The 18,857-nt window shown below is 42.7% G+C and overlaps 1 protein-coding gene across 1 annotated transcript; it reads right to left on the minus strand.

Annotated features, from left to right (window-relative positions):
• Window positions 1–16,094: 16,094 nt before the first annotated feature.
• LOC135706754 (uncharacterized) lies at window positions 16,095–16,805 on the minus strand. The gene has a single exon (XM_065228406.1). It carries the CDS (start codon window positions 16,803–16,805, stop codon window positions 16,095–16,097), a length of 711 nt encoding a protein of 236 aa, XP_065084478.1.
• Between the last annotated feature and the right edge of the window lie 2,052 nt (window positions 16,806–18,857).

The following is an 18,857-nucleotide window of genomic DNA, read 5'->3' on the forward strand; positions in this document are numbered from 1 at the left end:
AACCTCCAGCTCATTTTGGCCAATGAAATCCCACTGCCCTTCGGCGGATGGCTACCAAGCCTGTAGAGTATAGTACCCAGCCGTCCTTGTGTGTTTACCAACGTCTTATGAATATTTAATCCCGGGTTTGAGCGGTTCGCCCCAAAATGAGACCAGGGTTTCCATTCTGGTTCCCGCTTCCCGTCCGTTAGTCTGAATCCAAGAGGTCCGTCCGACCAAGATGCTGGCACGATACGGCCGGCCACAAACAATAATGTGGTTGGTTTGAGCGAGGCGGAAAATTTGCCTTCCGTCCGTCTTGGTCTTGGCGGGAAAGTTTTCCGTGGGGGCAGTTTTCTTCCCTTCAACAAACGACGACTGCGGATGAACGGGAGGGGATTAAATATTGGAAATATGGTGTGTACTCTTCATAAATCAATTTCAAATATCCTTACGGATATGCAGCGGTGCTCGGTGGACGTCCGTCGCCGTTTTTTGCACCAGGGAATGGGCTTTGGAAGAAAAGTGGACAGAAAATCGATTTTACAACAGCTTGATTGTGGCTAATTAAATTTCTTCGGATGGGTTTACTGGAAGACGTCTTCGGTTTACCGCAATTGTTGGGATGTGTTTTAAGGTTCGCAATCAAAATTCTCATGTTGAAAATTGAATGCTCCATAGAAAATTCGTTGTGGTATATGAGTGAGCCCGTGCAAGGCGTAGTAGCTTCGGTAATTGAAATAATCGCCATTCTCTCCGTCCGGCCGGGGGGAAAACAATAGAGCGAATCTGAATTTTCCACGCGCGGTTGGCACCCATCGATACGCTTCAAAGTTTTTCCCCGGATTTTTTTCAGTTCAGTTTTTGTTTTCGGATGCCCGTTGAAGGATGTGAAAAGCGCCCGGGAGTTTGTGGTTTAGGGAGAAAGTTTTACTCAATGAATTTAATTATTTCAGGTAATTGGTTTTCTGCTCAATTCATTGTGTGGTTGAATGAATGTTCGCCGTTTTACGGTAAGGAGCATATAATCCAGCGGTTTCGTTTGGGTGAAATTGATTTATTTTCCAAACAATTATTATGTGAAAATGTTGTCTTCATATTAGAGACATTCAGTCGTTAATGAACTGAAGAGTTCCTTTCTATACAAGCTCAACTTGAGGCTAAACTTACTAGTTAGTTTGTCTAACTAAGTTAATTTATATCATTGTAATCATTACTTCCACACATCCAACTAGCAAAGTCCATTTAGGAATCGAACAGTGATCAAAATAGGAATCGATCATAAACAGGAGATACAATGGTGCGAGATAAGCCCAGACCAATTATGGTGCTAACTCGTGGATACTCCGCAGAATTTTTAATAATCCCCATCAATAATACTCAATTCCTGCTGATTTTGAAAGAAATACGGAATTTAAAAATGACGCTGTGGAACTTCATGAAAACTCTTCCAATCAAGCCCAAAACCATACCGATAAACCATGAGCAGCATCCAACCAACCAGCAACTAACATTACGAAAGTTTTGGTATACATTTTGAAAAGTTACAGCGCATTATACATCTTCGGAGATGCCCGGTACTGTTGATGAAGAACAGAGGGGCAGTTCCACTAACTTTAAGAAAACTGAAAGATCTTTTCAGAAGTTTCAAAAACTTCAGGAAGTGCAGAAATTATCAAGTAAGCTTGAAGATGGTTAGGAAAGATTAGAGAACTTTGAGAAAGGTTTGAGAACTTCAGGGCATATCAGAAAAGTTAAAGAAAACTTAAGGGGAAAATGAAAACTTCAAAGCCGGTCCTTTAACTTCAGGAAAATTTCAGAGACATTACAGATATTTAAAAAAATAAGAAGGATGTCCGAAAACTTTTTCTATAGGAAAGTTACTGGAGCTTTTGGGTAGATTTTTTAAGACTGCAGGACACTTCCATAAACATCTGAAAAATATGGGAAGTTAAGGAAAGTTCAGAGAACTTCAGGAAAATTTGGAGAACTTCAGGGTTGTCCTTTAGAAAAATAATATAAAACTTCAAGAAGTTCTGAGAACAATATGGAAGTTCAAGAGCTTCAAGGAAGTTTCGAAAGAGAGATGTTCTTCTTCTTCTTATTCGAATTTCAAGCTTATTGCGTGCTCTCAACTCAGTGTGCTAAATGCACTTCCACAGTTATTCATGGAGAGCTTTTGATGCCAATTCCAATGCATGAATTTGTATATTGTGTGGCAAGCACAATGATACTCTATGTCCAGGGAAGTCGAGAAAATTTCCAACCCGAAAGATTCCCTCGACCAGACTGAGAGTCTAACCCACCGCCTCCAACTTGGTAATACCGTGCCTTTACTGACTAGGCTATGAGGCCCCTGAAGAGAGAGAGGTAGGACCAATAATTTCTAGAACGCCCAGCACTTCGTGGAAGCTTAAAGATTTTTAATTGTAGTTTCCAATAGCTTCAGGGCAGTTCCATATAGATTTCACAAAATGTTCCACAACTGTCAGGGGAGTTTTATTAACTATAGTAAATTTGCAGGAACATAACAGAAGTTGCCAAAAATTCAGGGAAGTTTAAAGAGCTTTTGGGAAGCAACGTAATACTTGGAGCAGTTCTGAGCACTGAAGAGCAGAAAAGTCCATAAATATCAGGAAAACTTCGAAACTCGGCCAATTTTAGGAAAATAATGGAAAATTCAGTGAAGCTTAATGAAGTCTACGGAAGTTTCAGAATACATCGGAAACATCAGCGAAGTTCCAAGAAATTCTTGGATGTCCAGCGAACTTCAGAAAAGTTGAGTCAAATGACGAATAGGAGAAACTCGACCTTCTCTGGTTTGCATACAACTTTGCAAAATTGTTAATTTTTTGCAATCATTCACATTTTTGCCTACATTCGTAATCACGTAAATCGTAATCACGGCGCAGTATAGATTTTCTTTCCGCTTCTGTTTGGAAACTTTCTCGGCTCTGTCAATCACTGTCCGAATTGCATCCAGCGTCGATCTCCCTTTCCGGAATCCGAACTGTCTCTCCGACAATCCGTGCTCACTCTCCGTATATTTCGTCAGCCTGCTTAGGATGATCCTCTCCAAGAGTTTCCCGAGTATATCCAGCAAGCATATAGGCACATATGATGCTGGATCACCCTGTGGTTTTCCTGGTTTCGGCAGCAACACTAGCTTCTGTATCTTCCACCTATCAGGAAAATGACGCTTGTTTTAGGATGGGTCATCATGATCATTTTTTCAGAACAATGTTTTTTTGGTTCCATTTGGGGTTCCAAACAACTATGCAAAACTTGGGGACGATTGGTTGTAACCCGGCTTTCCACATTGCGTTTGAAATTTGTATGGAAATTAGTATGGGAAAACCTACCCTTTTGAATCTTTATTACTAGGGACCACAATTTCTAGCTACGTTTAAGTATTGCCCGGGAAGTGCCTAACAACTTTGCCAAAGGATCCATTGTTCTAGAATTCCCCTAATGAAAGTTATAGCTGTTCAAAGATCACTGTTTCGAATTAAATGCCAAAAATCCCTTTTTTCTGCCTCTTATAGTTTACCTTTTTATAGCTAGTAGCTTCGTTCATTCAATCTGAGACAAATGTCAACTTAAGACACAAAACTTCAACTCTGATGAAGATCTTAAAGCGAGCTACCATCGGATCCAATTGTATCACTTAGGCCATACTAACTCAATCCCTAATTAATGCTACACCCGTACTGCCCTCACGCAGCCCGAAATGATCCCCCACTTTTCGGCATCCCGCACTGGCATCCAGCGGGGATAAATTTCATTTGGCAGTTTATTGTGTGCTGGAAATTAAACCAAAATGATGCCACTAATTTATTCCGCTGACGTTAAGTGCGGAAGTAAATCTCATTTCTGAGGCTGATCCCTAGACCATGTCCCCCCGCCTTTCCTTCTCACCGACCAGCAAATCTTCGACCATCTCTTATGAGCTCATCATCAGCAGGGTGTCCTTCTGCTCCCTTGCCCGGGCCGAGTGCCGAAGACTCATCGGGTGGTGTGGGTAGGTATCAGAAAAGGATTTCATCGAAGCGCGTACTCACCAACAAGGCTCCTTTCGGCGGCGGCTTAAAACAATCTTTTATCCTTGCTGCTGCTGCTCTTAATTTATGTTTTCGGATCCCGGTCACGTCCTCATTAAAGATTCCTTGTGCTTGTGAGGGCGCGTTTGTCTTCTCGGAACAGATCTAAGGAAACAGCTCAATTTCAGAGGACGTTCAACGCGTGAACCAGTCAGTGATGCCGCCCACTCATAGGTTTAGCAGAAAAAATAGTCCATCATCAGCCCAGCACCGCTTCCCGATCAAACAGCGCTTCTATTTGTTTTTCACTCATCACGAGCATGTCTTTGATATGGCATTCCTACCGCACCGGGAACGGGACTAAATTTCGTGACGAGCCTACCGGAGAGGAAGTTTACAGACTTGCCATGTGCTCGGAGCGTTGTTGATTGCCGTTGCTGGCTGGCTGCTGGGAGTGTGCGTCTTTTGGTCAGTTGGTTGGAAATCCTTGGGAATCTTGCTCTAACCATCAGCAATGGTAAACTTTTCGGAGGGATGAGACTTTTGGAAAGGAATGGGATAAAAGTGAAAAGTAACACCAGGTAGAAGCGACGAGCAAGGGGGTGCACTGCTGGTCCAGGTAGGACCACTTGAACGGAACTTTTTTCCTCTTGTTTTTTTTTTCTTCTTTCGTTGGTTAGCATTCCTTTGGTGGAAAAGTTACCTTCTCCGGTTTGGTAAGGTTTAGCCAAGCGTGGCTTTGTTGTGGTTTGTTTGATTTACATTTTTCTTCAAATTGTGGGGTTGCGTTTCGGTTGGGAATTCTCGGGAATGCAGAAGGATATCATTGCAGGGTGGGTATGGGCGTGGAACCTTCATCCGGAAGGCTTATGTTTCCGCATATGTATGATTCCTATTTTTATTATTGGAGAATTGGAGAAATCTGACCGGAAATTTTAATATCAAAACTTAGAACAAATTTTCATCAACGCAATGTCGACTTCCGCCTACATATGATTTGATCAGCATTTTATTTTTTCTCTATCAATTATACAAAATATGTAGTTAAAAAAAGTGGCAACACAACAAGTCAACAAGTGCCACAATGTTAAATATTTTCAATGAGAATTATGTTTTATTGACTGGGAAATTCGGGTAAACAAATTCAAACACCTAAATACCCCTGAAATAGCGATTAGAGCCATATTTACAGAGATAAATTTGTTTAAAGATTTGGAAAACCCACCAACCCTCAAATAGTGGTTATATACTGGGAAATCCGGGTATTACAATTTTGAACACCTACACTGAAAATGAAATTTAGTTTATAAAACTCAAGCGTTTTTTTATTTCACGAATACTTTCGTTGTTTTTCTGCAACGAAAAGTATTCGTACATTCAAAGAAGCTTGTTTTGTTTAAATTTCCTAAATCATTCATTTCGCAATATCTGAAAAATAATTTCAGTGTAAACACCCGTCAAATCGTGCTACCCTGTCGTGTAACTAAAGGTGTTAAAAATGGATTCAACACGGTTTTCCGCTTTCTCAGGATCATAAACAGAACCAGACTGATCCACCCTGGCTGAAATAATCAAGAAAATAAAGTAATATTAACAACCGGTGGAAACTAACGGTCTTAAATTGACTCACTACTTGACTAGCCTATTGGTCCCAAGCAAATCGATTAACGTACCCCATTCCAGTCGAAATTCTAGTACTACACAATGTTTGTTTTGATTCGCAATGAAAGTTTGACAGATAAAATAAGGGGCTCGTGGATTTTCCTATGTTTCGAGCTTGGGACCGAAGAGGGTACCAGAGCTGAGCCAAAAAGTTGAGCACGTTTCTTCGGGACATTCTGGTCTGTGAGCTACCTCTATGATATTAATGTGTATGTCTTGATTCTATTATAAATAATTGTTAACACTTACCAAAAAAAACCATACGAAAATCAGTCGCCCAAACTGAAAACTGCAATCAAAATAATCTCGTTTACGTGGCTTGTTTACGTACAGCATGCAGCGGAAGAGGTAGGAATGCGGCGGTTCAGTTAGTGTGATTTTAGTACATTGCGCGTTTGCCGCTGTGCCGCTGTGCCGCTGTCATTGTGTTCAGCTCTTAACTCTACAGTTCGGCTACGACATCGTATAAAGAAATTCAATATGATAAATCGGCTCAGCAAAACGAAATTTGGTGATGTTTGTATGTGCGTCTGTGGAATCGTACCAATCTAGGCAAGCTTTCTCCAAGATGCCTTATCCGATCAATATGGTTGATATCTCGTTAGAAAAACCTCATCGGTTCATTGATCGCTATTGGATTTTTTGTTGATACAACTTCCGGTTCCGGAGATATAATGTGTGGTTTGGTCGTAATCATTGAAGAAGAACTGGTACGCACTTCCCTGAGAATTCAACCTTAAGAACTCAAGAGAGAATTTATATCTGTAACTGTAACCAGTTCGATTTTGTTTGCTAATCTGGTCAAAATGTCATATTTAGTTGAAGATGCTAAGCGTCAGATAACATACTTTAAGTGGTAATTTTATACGATAGATGAGGAGCTGAAAGTATAGAGTTGATAGTTCCGTTAGAGTACGGCCGTGTGAAAATTGTATATAGAGAGTAGGAAGCGTGCAAGGTAAACTGTGAGCAAGGTACGAATCGGGTTGATCATCTCTCTTTACCAAACTCCGCAGTTGGAGAGGGATGGTGAGGGGTATCCCCCCACCACCACTGGAAAAAAGAGATGATCACCGATTTGCTCATGTACCTACGATGTGTGGAAACAGTTCTACCAATTGTATCGCACTCAAGTCACTATCTGAAGCGAGGAAATTGCAGCTATTGTTGTCTGTACCACTGTATGTGGTCCTGTCATCGTTGACTTGACGATCTCGAGGAGACACGTTCAGTGCACTAGTAATCGCTCACACAGTTAGACGCATAAAGGTCCCGCCAAAATGGCGCATTTTTTACGCCGCGTCAGCGGAAGCCAATAAATCACGGTACCCACACCGGAGCGGCAGTTTTTTCGCAGCGTCATAGCGATCGTGAGCAATGGATTCGTCGTCGTGCTTTTGCTTGTTTCTTCAGGGGCTACGTAGACAGTTTTTTTGGATTGTTGACCCCCCCCCCCCCTGCGTAAACATTTGTCTACACACAAAAATTAAAAATTGTATGGGCCGTGGATGATTTACAACCCTCCCCCCCTAAACTGTCTACGTAGTTTATGAACAACCCCTAACAAGCAGATGAAATTGCATTTAAGTCATTTTTTATTGTTGACAGCTTGACCCGTTTTGGATTTAGTCGACCTTCATCTCCAGCAAGAACAATATTTATTTCTGTACAGATTTCTCAAAACTGGTAATCATGGAAGTTCATAGAATTTCATAGAAAGTTCGTCAATCTTAAGAAAAAAATTGCAAAACTTCGCTTTCCCTGGAATGCATATCACCAGAGAAAAATTGCAGAACTTCAGGAAAGTTCATAGACAGAACATCAGGGAAGCTCGCATAACTTCAGAATAATTTGCTAAACTTCCAAAAAAGTTTATGTATCTTCAGAGAAAATTCGTAGATCATTAAAAACTTTTCAGAATTTCAGAGAGATTCACAGAACTTCAGCAATGTTGATGGATCAACAGGAAAATTAACAAAACATCGGGAAAGCTCACAGAACTTCAGGAAATTCGTATATCATCAAAGAAATTCAAGTTGAAGAGTGAAGAATTATCTTCCAAGGAATTTCGTAGAACTTCATGGAAATTTGAAGAACTTCATATCTGTTGCGTGTTGAGCTGTTGATTATTTCCAGAACATTGATCATACTGATGTCTTGGGTATTTAGGATAGTTTCTGAGCTTGCTGGTATCTTTTAAGATTTTCCAGAATATTTTTTTTTATTTTCAACTCTCGGAGAGTCTATTTAAAATTCACTGTTATTAATGAAAAAAACCTCGCACCGTTCTTGATAGCAGGTATATTTTATGCTTCAAGCTGTAAAACAAATTAATAAACACCGTGTACTATTTCATTATAAAGTCTTACTCACATTAAACTGTGCACTATTACACTGATAGTAACTCCTCTTAATTCCTCGTCTGTCTTGGTCTAATTATCTGCAAAAGTAATTCACAATCATTGAGTCACTATTTCCAAACAACTTTGCTATATCTAGCAATATTTTTAGCTATTAATTTCAAGTTAATTTATAAGGTACCACATAAATAGATAAGATACCACATTATCGCAATAGGTAAACATTCCAAATTCAATTATTCTATTGTATTCTATTCTATTGATTTCAACCTGTATAGAGATCTGTATTGCACTCATCCGTCCACTCAATGCGCGCCTAGTGTTGTTTGAGCGAACCTTCGTTTCGCCCAATCGTTTACAGCGAAAGCGCCGCGGGCCGGGTTGCCGGTGCTGTGGCGGTGGCAACATCCCCCTCCCCGTGAGGATGAGTGCCCAACAAACAATTGCCTATTGAAGAAACGACTTCTTGACGATTTTATTCAACTTCATGCTTAATAATAATTGTACTATTTTTAACAATAACTTCTGTTCAGGCTTTGTTCACACAAATCTGGAGAATTTATTCAACTACAACATCGAAATATTTGGTGTTGAATAAGGTATGTCGAGAAGCTTTTATTCGACTAAAAAGAGTTGTAACAGAGCTTATTCGATCAAATTTTTGATTATTCAGCGTTTATTAGACATCATTTACTTCCTTAAACAGCGATGGTATAAAGGTGTATATAGACGCTTGATTCTCATGTGAAATAATGTTTAATAAGACACTATTATACATTTAATATTAAACGATTATTCAACTACGGAATAATTAATCCGAAAATAAGAACGACACAGAGGAGCAGGGTTGTGTTCTCGTCAGTGATTGTTGTGTCATTTATTTCGGTCGAAGCACGCGCACCCACCATACAAGATCTAGAAAATCTATTACATACATACACACACATGTCGTTATATGGGATTCGAACCATGACCTTCCGATCACCAGCCGCTTGCCTTGCCATCTGAGCTATCCTAGATTACATCATATGGGAAGCTAAATAAGCAATAAAAGCTTGCATCTGAAAACCTATCAGCACTTCCAGCCGTAACTCTTGCTAATTCAAGGAGATGTGAGAATGATTAATTCATTCATAGTTGTTTAACATTAGACCAACGTTATCTCTCCATCTCTCTAATTTCGATGCAAAGGATGCTATTATTTTAGATAGATCTATGAATTGGTTGTCCTGAGTGATACGATTTATGATTACGATTTAAATTAATTAGGCGTAGAAAATAAATAAAAAAAGGGTTGAGGCTGGGATTGAACTCGCGACCTTCTACTTGGAAAGCGGAAACGGTAACCACTATGCTACCAATTTCGTTTTGTTGTTAGCCTGGAGCAGTGTTGTGGAATAATGAATGAATACGCCGTTTGTAAAGCATTTACACAGCATGAAATTAAAACATGGACGCATAGTGGTATAAGAGCTATTCTGCTGACTGTATCCACCATTATTCTACAATATTGTTAAGCAATGCAATGGAATCTAATAATGGAGCTAGAAAACAATTATTAGACGTATAATAAAGCATGTTATTAAATCAATTTAAAACAGTCGAATTAAAGCGTCAATGTATGTAAAAATTACACTTATTCAGTTTGTTATTAGATCAAACTTCTGGTGTTGAATCAGGAAGACGGTCATCGTTTGTATAGCTTTTAATAAGTATATTAATCAAATCAGAGCAATCAGCGGAATAAAGGCGCATCATCGATCTCAATGAGGTTTTCTGAGCACATAATTTTACAACCTGTTTTATTCAGCATTGTACACTGTTATAAAGCATTTATTCAATCTATATGCTTATTTGTTACTCTGAATTGTTTTTTGGGCAGTGTTGTGGAATAATGAATCCAATACGTCGTTTATAAAGCATTTACAAAGCATTCAACTAAAACATGGACGCATAGTGGTATAAGAGCTATTTTGCTGACTGTATTCACCTTTAGACAGCAATATTGTAAAGCAACGCAATGAAATCTAATAATGGAGCTAGAAAACATTTATAAGACGTTTAATAAAGCGTTTTATTAAAACAATTGAAAACAGTCAAATTAAAGCGACAATGTATGTGCAAATTACACTTATTCAGTTTGTTATTAGATCAAACTTCTGGTTCTGAATCAAGAAGACAGTCAACGTTTATAAAGCTTTTAATAAGTAAATTAATCATATCAGAGCAAACGGCGGAATAAAGGCGCATCTATCGATCTCAATGAACTTTTTTCAGCACATAATTCGACATCCTGTTTTATTCAGCATTGTACACTGTTATACAGCATTTATTCAATGTGTATGCTTATTTGTGACTGTGAATTGTTTGTTGGGTGGGACCCTCAACCTCACTACGTTCAGCTACGTCCAGCACAGCCAATTTGGAGACCGGTCGCCGGAACAATCCACCAGGTGTTTGAACCATCGCCTGCCTAGCTCTGCCACCTCCAGAACACGTCCACGTTCCCATCCGTACCTTCTGGTTTCGTCAATCACGATCACCAAATCTCCACATTCAACCGGTTTTGTCTCACCAAACCACTTGGTACGCCTCGTTAGTGTTGGCAGATACTCCATAATCCACCGCTTCCAGAAATAGTCGATGCGCTGCTGAATCAAGTCCCAAGACACTCGGATAGTTTCTGCTGTTTCCGCAATTTTCATCGCCGGTTGTTTGACCCCAGTTGAACTGCCCATGATGAAGTGGTTTGGGGTCAGCGCTTCTTGCTCCGCAGAATCTAGTGGTAGATATGTGAGCGGTCGTGAATTGACGATCGCTTCGGCTTCAACAACTAACGTTTGTAGTCCATCGTCATCGAGCTTCGGATCCTAGGGTAGATTAGTCATCGTGTTCTTGATGGAGCGTACCATACGCTCCCACGATCCTCCCATATGTGTCGCGGAAGGTGGAATGAACAACCACTTCGTTTCCGCGTTGGTAAATGTTGTCGCTGCGTCCTGTTCGATACGCTGGATTTGATGCCGCAACACCCGGTCTGCTCCGGAAAAGTTCCGTCCATTGTCGGAGTATATTTCGAGTGGTGCTCCCCTTCGGCAGACAAAACGGCGTAAGCAGGCTATGCATGACTTTGTTGATAGATCAAAAGCCACTTCCACGTGCACTGCACGTATTGTTAGGCACGTAATCAGGCAGATCCATCGTTTCACTGACGATCGACCTACCTTCACCAGAATAGGCCCAAAGTAGTCGACGCCAATATAGGTGAACGGGCGAACACTCGGTGACAGACGTGCAGACGGAAGGAGACCCATCCTAGGCACCGTTGGTTTTGCTTTATACACCTTGCACCATTGACATCGCTCGGCTACCTTTCGAGCAACAATTCGTAACTGAGCAACGTAGAACCGTTGACGTATTTCGTTGATCACTGTTTCAGAATTGCCGTGTAGAATCTTTCGATGGCAGCTGTCTACGATGAGATTGGTCACTCGGTGATTTCTGGGTAATATAACGGGAAACTTCACGTCTACAGGAACCCCTTTCCCTGCAGATATCCGACCATCGACTCGTAGAACTCCTTGCTCATCGATCATTGGTGACAGTCTCCACAGGGGGGGCTTGACTTCTCTAACTTATTCGTTCATCCGCAGGTGACGTTTTGCTCTTCGTTAGTATTACTACCTCATCACAATAAGCCTCCGATTGTGCGAGTTTCCAAAGTAGAACTTCCGCAGCCTGCAGCTCCTCTTGCACCAAGCCTGCACCACGGTTGCTCGCGTCGGATTTATTTCGCTTTAAAAAGTTTACAAAACGGATCACGTAAGCGGTTGTCCTTTGAAGTCGGTTCCACTTTGAGAAACGTTCGAAATTTATCGGATTGTGCAAGATTTGCACTGCTTGGTGTAGGTAGTATGCTCGAAGATCTTCGTCGGTACTATCGAAAAGCTTTTTCTGTTTAGGACATTTTTCTTCGGGCAGTAGTAGAAAAGGTGGACCACTGAACCAGCGGCCAGATTCTTCGAGGCGAGGTCCCTCGCCCCATTTAGTGGCATCATCAGCAACGTTTAGTTTACTCGGAACGTACCTCCAATCCTTGACTTAGTCGCTGATAGAATTTCTCCAACGCGACAGGCTACGAACGGTCGGTACCTTCGATGTTCAGAGCGGATCCATGCCAACGTTACTTCGGAGTCTGACCAGTAGACGCAACGGTTGAGGTGAACGGTGTGACTTTCCCTCACGAACGAGAGTAGACGAATACCTATGACCGCCGCCATCAGCTCCAATCGAGGAATGGAGACGTACTTCAATGGAGCAACCTTCGTTTTCGCTGACACCAAACCACATTCCACCGTCCCATCCGAGTTTACTACCCGGAAATACACTACTGCAGAATACGCTGCTTCGCTCGCATCGACGAATACGTGGGCTTCCAATTAATTGTATAGATCAGCACTTGCATTTCGGAAGTAGCACCTCGGTAGTCGAACTTCGTTGACGTGTTCCAGCAAATCAATCCACCTCTGCCAAGTTTCGTGGATTTTGTCGTTCATGTGCTCGTCCCATTGGCTTCCGCTCCGCCAAATATCTTGCATAATAATTTTCCCGTGTACTAGGACGCATGCCAGCAATCCTAGTGGGTCAAAGAGACTCATGACACACTTCAATACTTACCGCTTTGTTGGACTCACCGTCTTGATCAGTGCCACGATTTCTTCCCTGAACGTCGTTGAAAAGCACAGTACATCCGCTTCCGTATACCACAACATGCCCAGAACGCGCTCTGAATCAGCCTTCAACGACAAATCTTTCATTTTTTCCTTCGTTGGTTCTCTCAAATGTTCCAGTACAGCTTGGTCATTTGACGATCAATTTCGTATTTCAAAGCCTCCCTTCGAGTGAATCGATTTTACTTCACCAGCTACCAACTTTGCTTCCTCGACCGTCTCGAAACTGTCGAGATAATCGTCGACGTAGTGGCATTTGTGAATTGCCCCCGATGCTCTCGGATACTGCTCGGAAAATTCTTGCGCGTTCCGGTTCTTGACGAACTGTGCAGATGAAGGAGAACTGGTGGCTCCAAATGTCAAGACGTTCATTACGAAAACTATGGGATTATCCTCTGGACTGTCGCGGAACAGGAAGCTTTGTGAAGGTTGATCGCGTTCGATTACATTTGCCTGGTGGAACATCTCTTTGATGTCTCCACTGACTGCTACCGGATATTGACGGAAACGAAAGTGGACGGATGGAAGTGGTACAAGAAGATCCGGCCCAGGGAGTAATAAGGAATTCAATGACATTCCATCGACTTTTGCCGCTGCATCCCAAATTAATCTAATTTTACCAAATCCGTCTAAGATCAGCCTTGGTCAATTCATCTTCCGTTGCTCTATGGGCATACCCTTTCTCCTGGTACTCCGTCACTGGGCGATGAATGCTCTCCTTAAGGAGTGGATCTCGCTCCATTCGCTTCTCCAAACACTCTAGTCGTCGTATGGCCATTGAGTAGCTATCGGTTAACTCTACGTAGTCGGATTTCCACAGAAGTCCCGTCTCGAAGCGATCCCCTACTCTTGACGTAGTCTCCTCCATAATATTGCGCGCTCTTTTCTCTTCTTCAGAATCTAGTACGTCCCGATGATTCACTCCACAATCCTCGGCGTTGAAGTAATCCTTCATCATAAGGTCCAACCTTTCTTCCGCTTCGCATTCGCACACGTGATAGCTATACTCATCCGATTTTTTGACTGGATCCAAGGTTCCATACACGCACCACTCCAAGCGAGTTTTGGCAGCTACGATGCCACTACGTCCTTCCTTGATTTTTTGAGGAACGGCTAGTTGTAGGTTTCGGAGGCCTACCAGAAGCTTGGGAGTGACACTTTCGTAACTTCGTACCGGTAAACCTTTGAGGTGAGGATGGTTCTTTTGGAGATCCGCGTAGCGTAGGGTTTGTGATGGCAGATTCAAATCTTCTACTGTGCGTGCGTTCACCAGCTGGAACCGTTTCGTCCGATCTATTTCGGAAACATCAAGCGTTACGATCTGCGATTCCTCTTCGGTTCTCGTCATGTTACCGGTCTACTTGAGGCACAGTGGAGCTGTTGGCCCTTTCACACCGAGTTCTTCGACCAGACTACGTTCGATAAGCGTTGCAGAAGACCCTTCATCCAGGAATGCGAACACGTTGACGGACTTTGACTCCCCATACAGTGTAACGGGAATGATAAGAAAGAGTATGGACTGTCCACAGTGATGATGAACATGATTTTCAGCCGATGCGAGCGCAGGCTTATTCGCTATTGCTTCACGTTTCCCATGCAGTAATTAGTGGTGGCGAAATTGACAGCCATCGATTCCGCACCGGTTCGAAAATCTGCACGTGCGACGTCCATGTGGATTAAGACAGCTTCTGCACACCTTCAACGATTGAATATTTTTCCATCGATCGTCCACCGATAGCTGCTGGAACTTCGTACAGGCTTTCAGGCGATGTCCTCCTTTTCCACAGAATAAGCAAAATTTTTCGTTCTCACCCTTCTCTTTTATCGGCACGACAGCGGCTTGGCCCTCGGTGTGAGCGTGGATGAACCCTTTGTCCTTTCCTCGAGATTTGTAGTTCTTGGTGTGTTGACCACCCGTATAGACGACCACCTTGCTTACCGATTCGACTACCATTGCCATGAAGTTGCTGAAAGTTCTCAAACTCGCTTCTGGTTGGAACATTAGATGTTGCGCCCACTGAAGTTTTATGTTGGCCGGCAACTTTTCAACCAGTTCTTGAAGAAGGACCGGGTTCAAAAGATGAGCTTGATGACCCGCTGCAACGAGGTGTTGTGTCAAATTCCTCACCGACATCCCAAATTCGATCAACGTTTCCAGCTTCTCCGGTTTGGGTGCTGGTGTCTCCTGCACGTTTCTAATCAGTCTGTTGATGATAACTTCAGGGCGGCCGTACAAGGTTCGAAGCGTCTCAATTACATCCGGAACTGATTCGGGAGAGAGCAAATAATATCGCACTGACTTGAGAGCATTGCCTTTCAAGCAACGTTGCAAACGTGCGAGATTTTCCACGTTGTTGAACCCACAGGCCGCAGAAGAGTGGTAGAAGCTACTGTAGAAAATCAGCCACTCCTCTGGATCACCCGAGAAGTCCGGTAAATCACGGGGCATTACTTGCCTAGCAGCCAGCTGTTCCGGTAATGGTCTTCTCAGATAAGACTCTTCAGGATATCTTGATGGGGTAAACGGGTGTTGAATTATGGGAGGGTTGCCTCTAATTCCGGCGTTGTTCGAGCACGTGCGTGGATAGCGTGGCTACTCATCGTGGATCAAGCGGGCCCTGGCTGGATTAAGCGTGGGGGCGGAGTTTGCGGCTGATCTTCATCCATCATTCCACTCGCTGGGATCGAAGGCGGAGATGGATGATGCGGCACACTCGTGTTGTGACTAGGAGAATCGGTATTCACACGTGGGTTGCGCGGTTCTTCTGGAATCTTTTCCTTTGCAAGGCTTTCCTTCCTATTACGAAGAGGTGGATCCGGAACAGGAATTCCGGGCTTTTTCTTCTGGTTCTTCGTAATGGAAAGTTGACCATGTCTAGTGAATCCTGATGAATGTGGGCGTCTTAGTGGAATACCTGTATAATGAGAGAGAGAAGGATTAGTATTTTCCATTTAATTCCACTACTTTATTTGCTTATCCTTGACAGATACGCGTATTTCGTCTACAATGTGCAGACTTCTTCAGTGTCTTGTACTAATACTCGAGTATTAGTACAAGACACTGAAGAAGTCTGCACATTGTAGACGAAATACGCGTATCTGTCAAGGATAAGCAAATAAAGTAGTGGAATTAAATGGAAAATACTAATCCTTCTCTCTCTCATTATACATGTCTAGTGGCTTTGTTGTCCCAATCTATCGGAACTGTTTTAGGGATTGCTCCTTTGGAAGCATCGGGACGTGGACAAGAATCTTCAGGGACAGGTTGATCCTCTTTTCCACTTGTCATCGATTGCTGCATCTGTGACCGAAATTTTCGTAGTTCAGTTTCCATGAGGAGCTGGCCGTTTCTGTTGTTTTTGAACTAGTATCCGATTCTTCAGAAACTGTTGTAGCGAACTATCATCTGGCAGCGTTCCTGCGTTAGTAGCTTCTTCAAGTAGACCTTGATCTTCAGCTCCATCATTCCTGGACGGAATACCGCTGCCGTTTGGTAGAGTTGGATGAAGCTTCGTGGTATCGGAAGATTTTACGGTGGATTTCTGCTTCGCGGAGGTATGCTTGTCAACCCAATCTTGAACTTGCTTTTCGCGTTCTCGAGCTTCGATCTCGATCACACGGCTCTTTACACTGCGGTTGTCCGCGTATTCCGCAAGCGACTCCTCCAGATCGTATTTCTCCTGTGAGTGCTTCTTTTGCAGCGCCAGCTGCTTCCTTTCCAACTCCAGCTGTTTCTTCTCCAGTTCCTGCTGTTCAACGAGGCGTTTGCGTTGCAAATCTGCCCTCCGACTCGACGTAGTCGATCGTATCGAAGCTGTTACAGGTGATGGTAAACATCGCGGGCAAATCCAGTCTTTGTTTGCTACAGTTCCATCGACTCCAGCGCACGAAAAATGCCACCATTTGTCACACTTGTCGCAGGCCACGAAGTCATCGGGCCCATCAGACTTCTCACAAGCAACACAAATATAGACTTCTGTTGTTTCATCGTCCACTGAGGACGCATCCGATCGATCGGATCTATCAGATACCATCGTAGATGTTTAATCTTGAAGTTTTGTTATTAATGAACAAAACTTCGTACCGTTCTTGATAGCAGGTATATTTTATGCTTCAAGCTGTAAAACAAATTAATAAACACCGTGTACTATTTCATTATAAAGTCTTACTCACATTAAACAGTGCACTATTACACTGATAGTAACTCCTCTTAATTCCACGTCCGTCTTGGTCTAATTATCTGCAAAAGTAATTCACAATCATTGAGTCACTATTTCCAAACAACTTTGCTATATCTAGCAATATTTTTAGCTATTAATTTCAAGTTAATTTATAAGGTACCACATAAATAGATAAGATACCACATTATCGCAATAGGTAAACATTCCAAATTCAATTATTCTATTGTATTCTATTCTTTGATTTCAACCTGTATAGAGATCTGTATTGCACTCATCCGTCCACTCAATGCGCGCCTAGTGTTGTTTGAGCGAACCTTCGTTTCGCCCAATTGTTTACAGCGAAAGCGCCGCGGGCCGGGTTGCCGGTGCTGTGGTGGTGGCAACATTCACTTTGAGTTCGGTCTTCGTATTCTCCCGATATTGTTTTGAATTATTTTAGGAATATTGTTTTAATTCTCTTAAAAGCTGCTCCTACGGAACTCATAGTTGAATTCATTTGGCATACTCCTAAAGTCCTAAGAAATTAATTTGAATTATTCTCAGAACTGATTTTATTTCTTAATCCGCTTTGGATTTTCTCCTTTCGTTCTGTCCTTCAACAGTGATTTTATTGCAGTTTACCGATCTTTGTGCAAGTTGAGCAAATTCCATATAAATTCGAGAATGTTCGGGTTCGCAAAAAATCATTGAAGAGGAAGGAATTTTGTAGAAGTTTATTGAACTACATAGAAGCTCTGCTAGAATTTCGAGCAAAGCTTAGAATGAGCAAAGCTTAGAATAGCAAAGTAGCACGGCGATAGAGGAAATGTTTCGTCAACCCGCAGTAGTGCCAACCATCACATTATGATCGACGCCAGTAAGATCCTTAATACGGCATACTGGACACGGCATGGAACTATGAACACGACACAGCACAATGGATTGGATACCCTGCTACAGGGCTGACAGTCGTGCAATTCCGCTCCCTGAGTAAAGAAGGGTGACACCTTCTTGAAATGGCGAGTAGGCTAATAGTGCGGCTGCCCCCGTCCCGGCAAAACCTTGGCAGGCCTCCGGATACGTTCAAAACTCGTCACCAATTGGTGGTTGGTGAGCAGTAGGCTCATGTAACATTCCTGACTTACGCCGATCTGGCTCTGAACACGGCCCCCATGAAGGACCGTGTTAACCCTAGCATGGCCTCTCTGCTTGCATAGATAACCATCACGATAATAGACTACATACAACGAGTGGAGATAGCGGCCCGGAGAAATGAAAAATGAAGAAAAAAAAAATGAAGGACGACGGCAGACAGTGAAAACGTAGGAGCGAACATATTCGCAAGGAGCGGGATATTGCAGAGATTACCAGTGAACCTGGAGGCCACTGCGAGTTCCAGCAGCAGCAGTAAGTCCCAAGAAGAGCACCCAGGCGTTGGGCTAAGCCAGATATTCACACCGATATCCAGCAGTAGCAAATCTCAAGGACTCTAGCTTGGGAGAACCAAAATAATGGAGGTCAGGAGGAAGATCGATGAACTCTATGTGTTCATGAAGGATAAAAACAACGTACACAAAGAGATCAAGTACCTTGTGACCGGTAGCAAATCCGGCATAACAGTGGCAGATCGGGAATTTCAAGAGTGGAGAAAAAGAGCCGAAAATGCCGAAAAGGCTCTCCGGGAGGGCAAGGAGAGCATAAGACTGAATGAAGCACATGAGACGCCGAAGGGACCCACAAATCCACGTCCTGAAAAGAGAGATAGAGACACGCCAGGAGATGAGGAGGAGCCCAAAAAACGCAAGGACGAGAAAGGCATCAAGGAGATGGGAGAAAATGGTGGGTGGCGTAAAGTCGAGAACCAGAAGGAGAGGAAGAAAAAACAGAAGGAAGATGAAGTGAGGAAGAAGGAAGAGGAAGCGAGAA

The sequence above is a fragment of the Ochlerotatus camptorhynchus genome, unplaced genomic scaffold (assembly GCF_037179485.1).
Source record: "Ochlerotatus camptorhynchus isolate MF236.1 unplaced genomic scaffold, CSIRO-AGI_Acam_v1.1 ptg000290l, whole genome shotgun sequence".
In the NCBI taxonomy this organism is placed as follows: Eukaryota; Metazoa; Arthropoda; class Insecta; order Diptera; family Culicidae; genus Ochlerotatus; species Ochlerotatus camptorhynchus.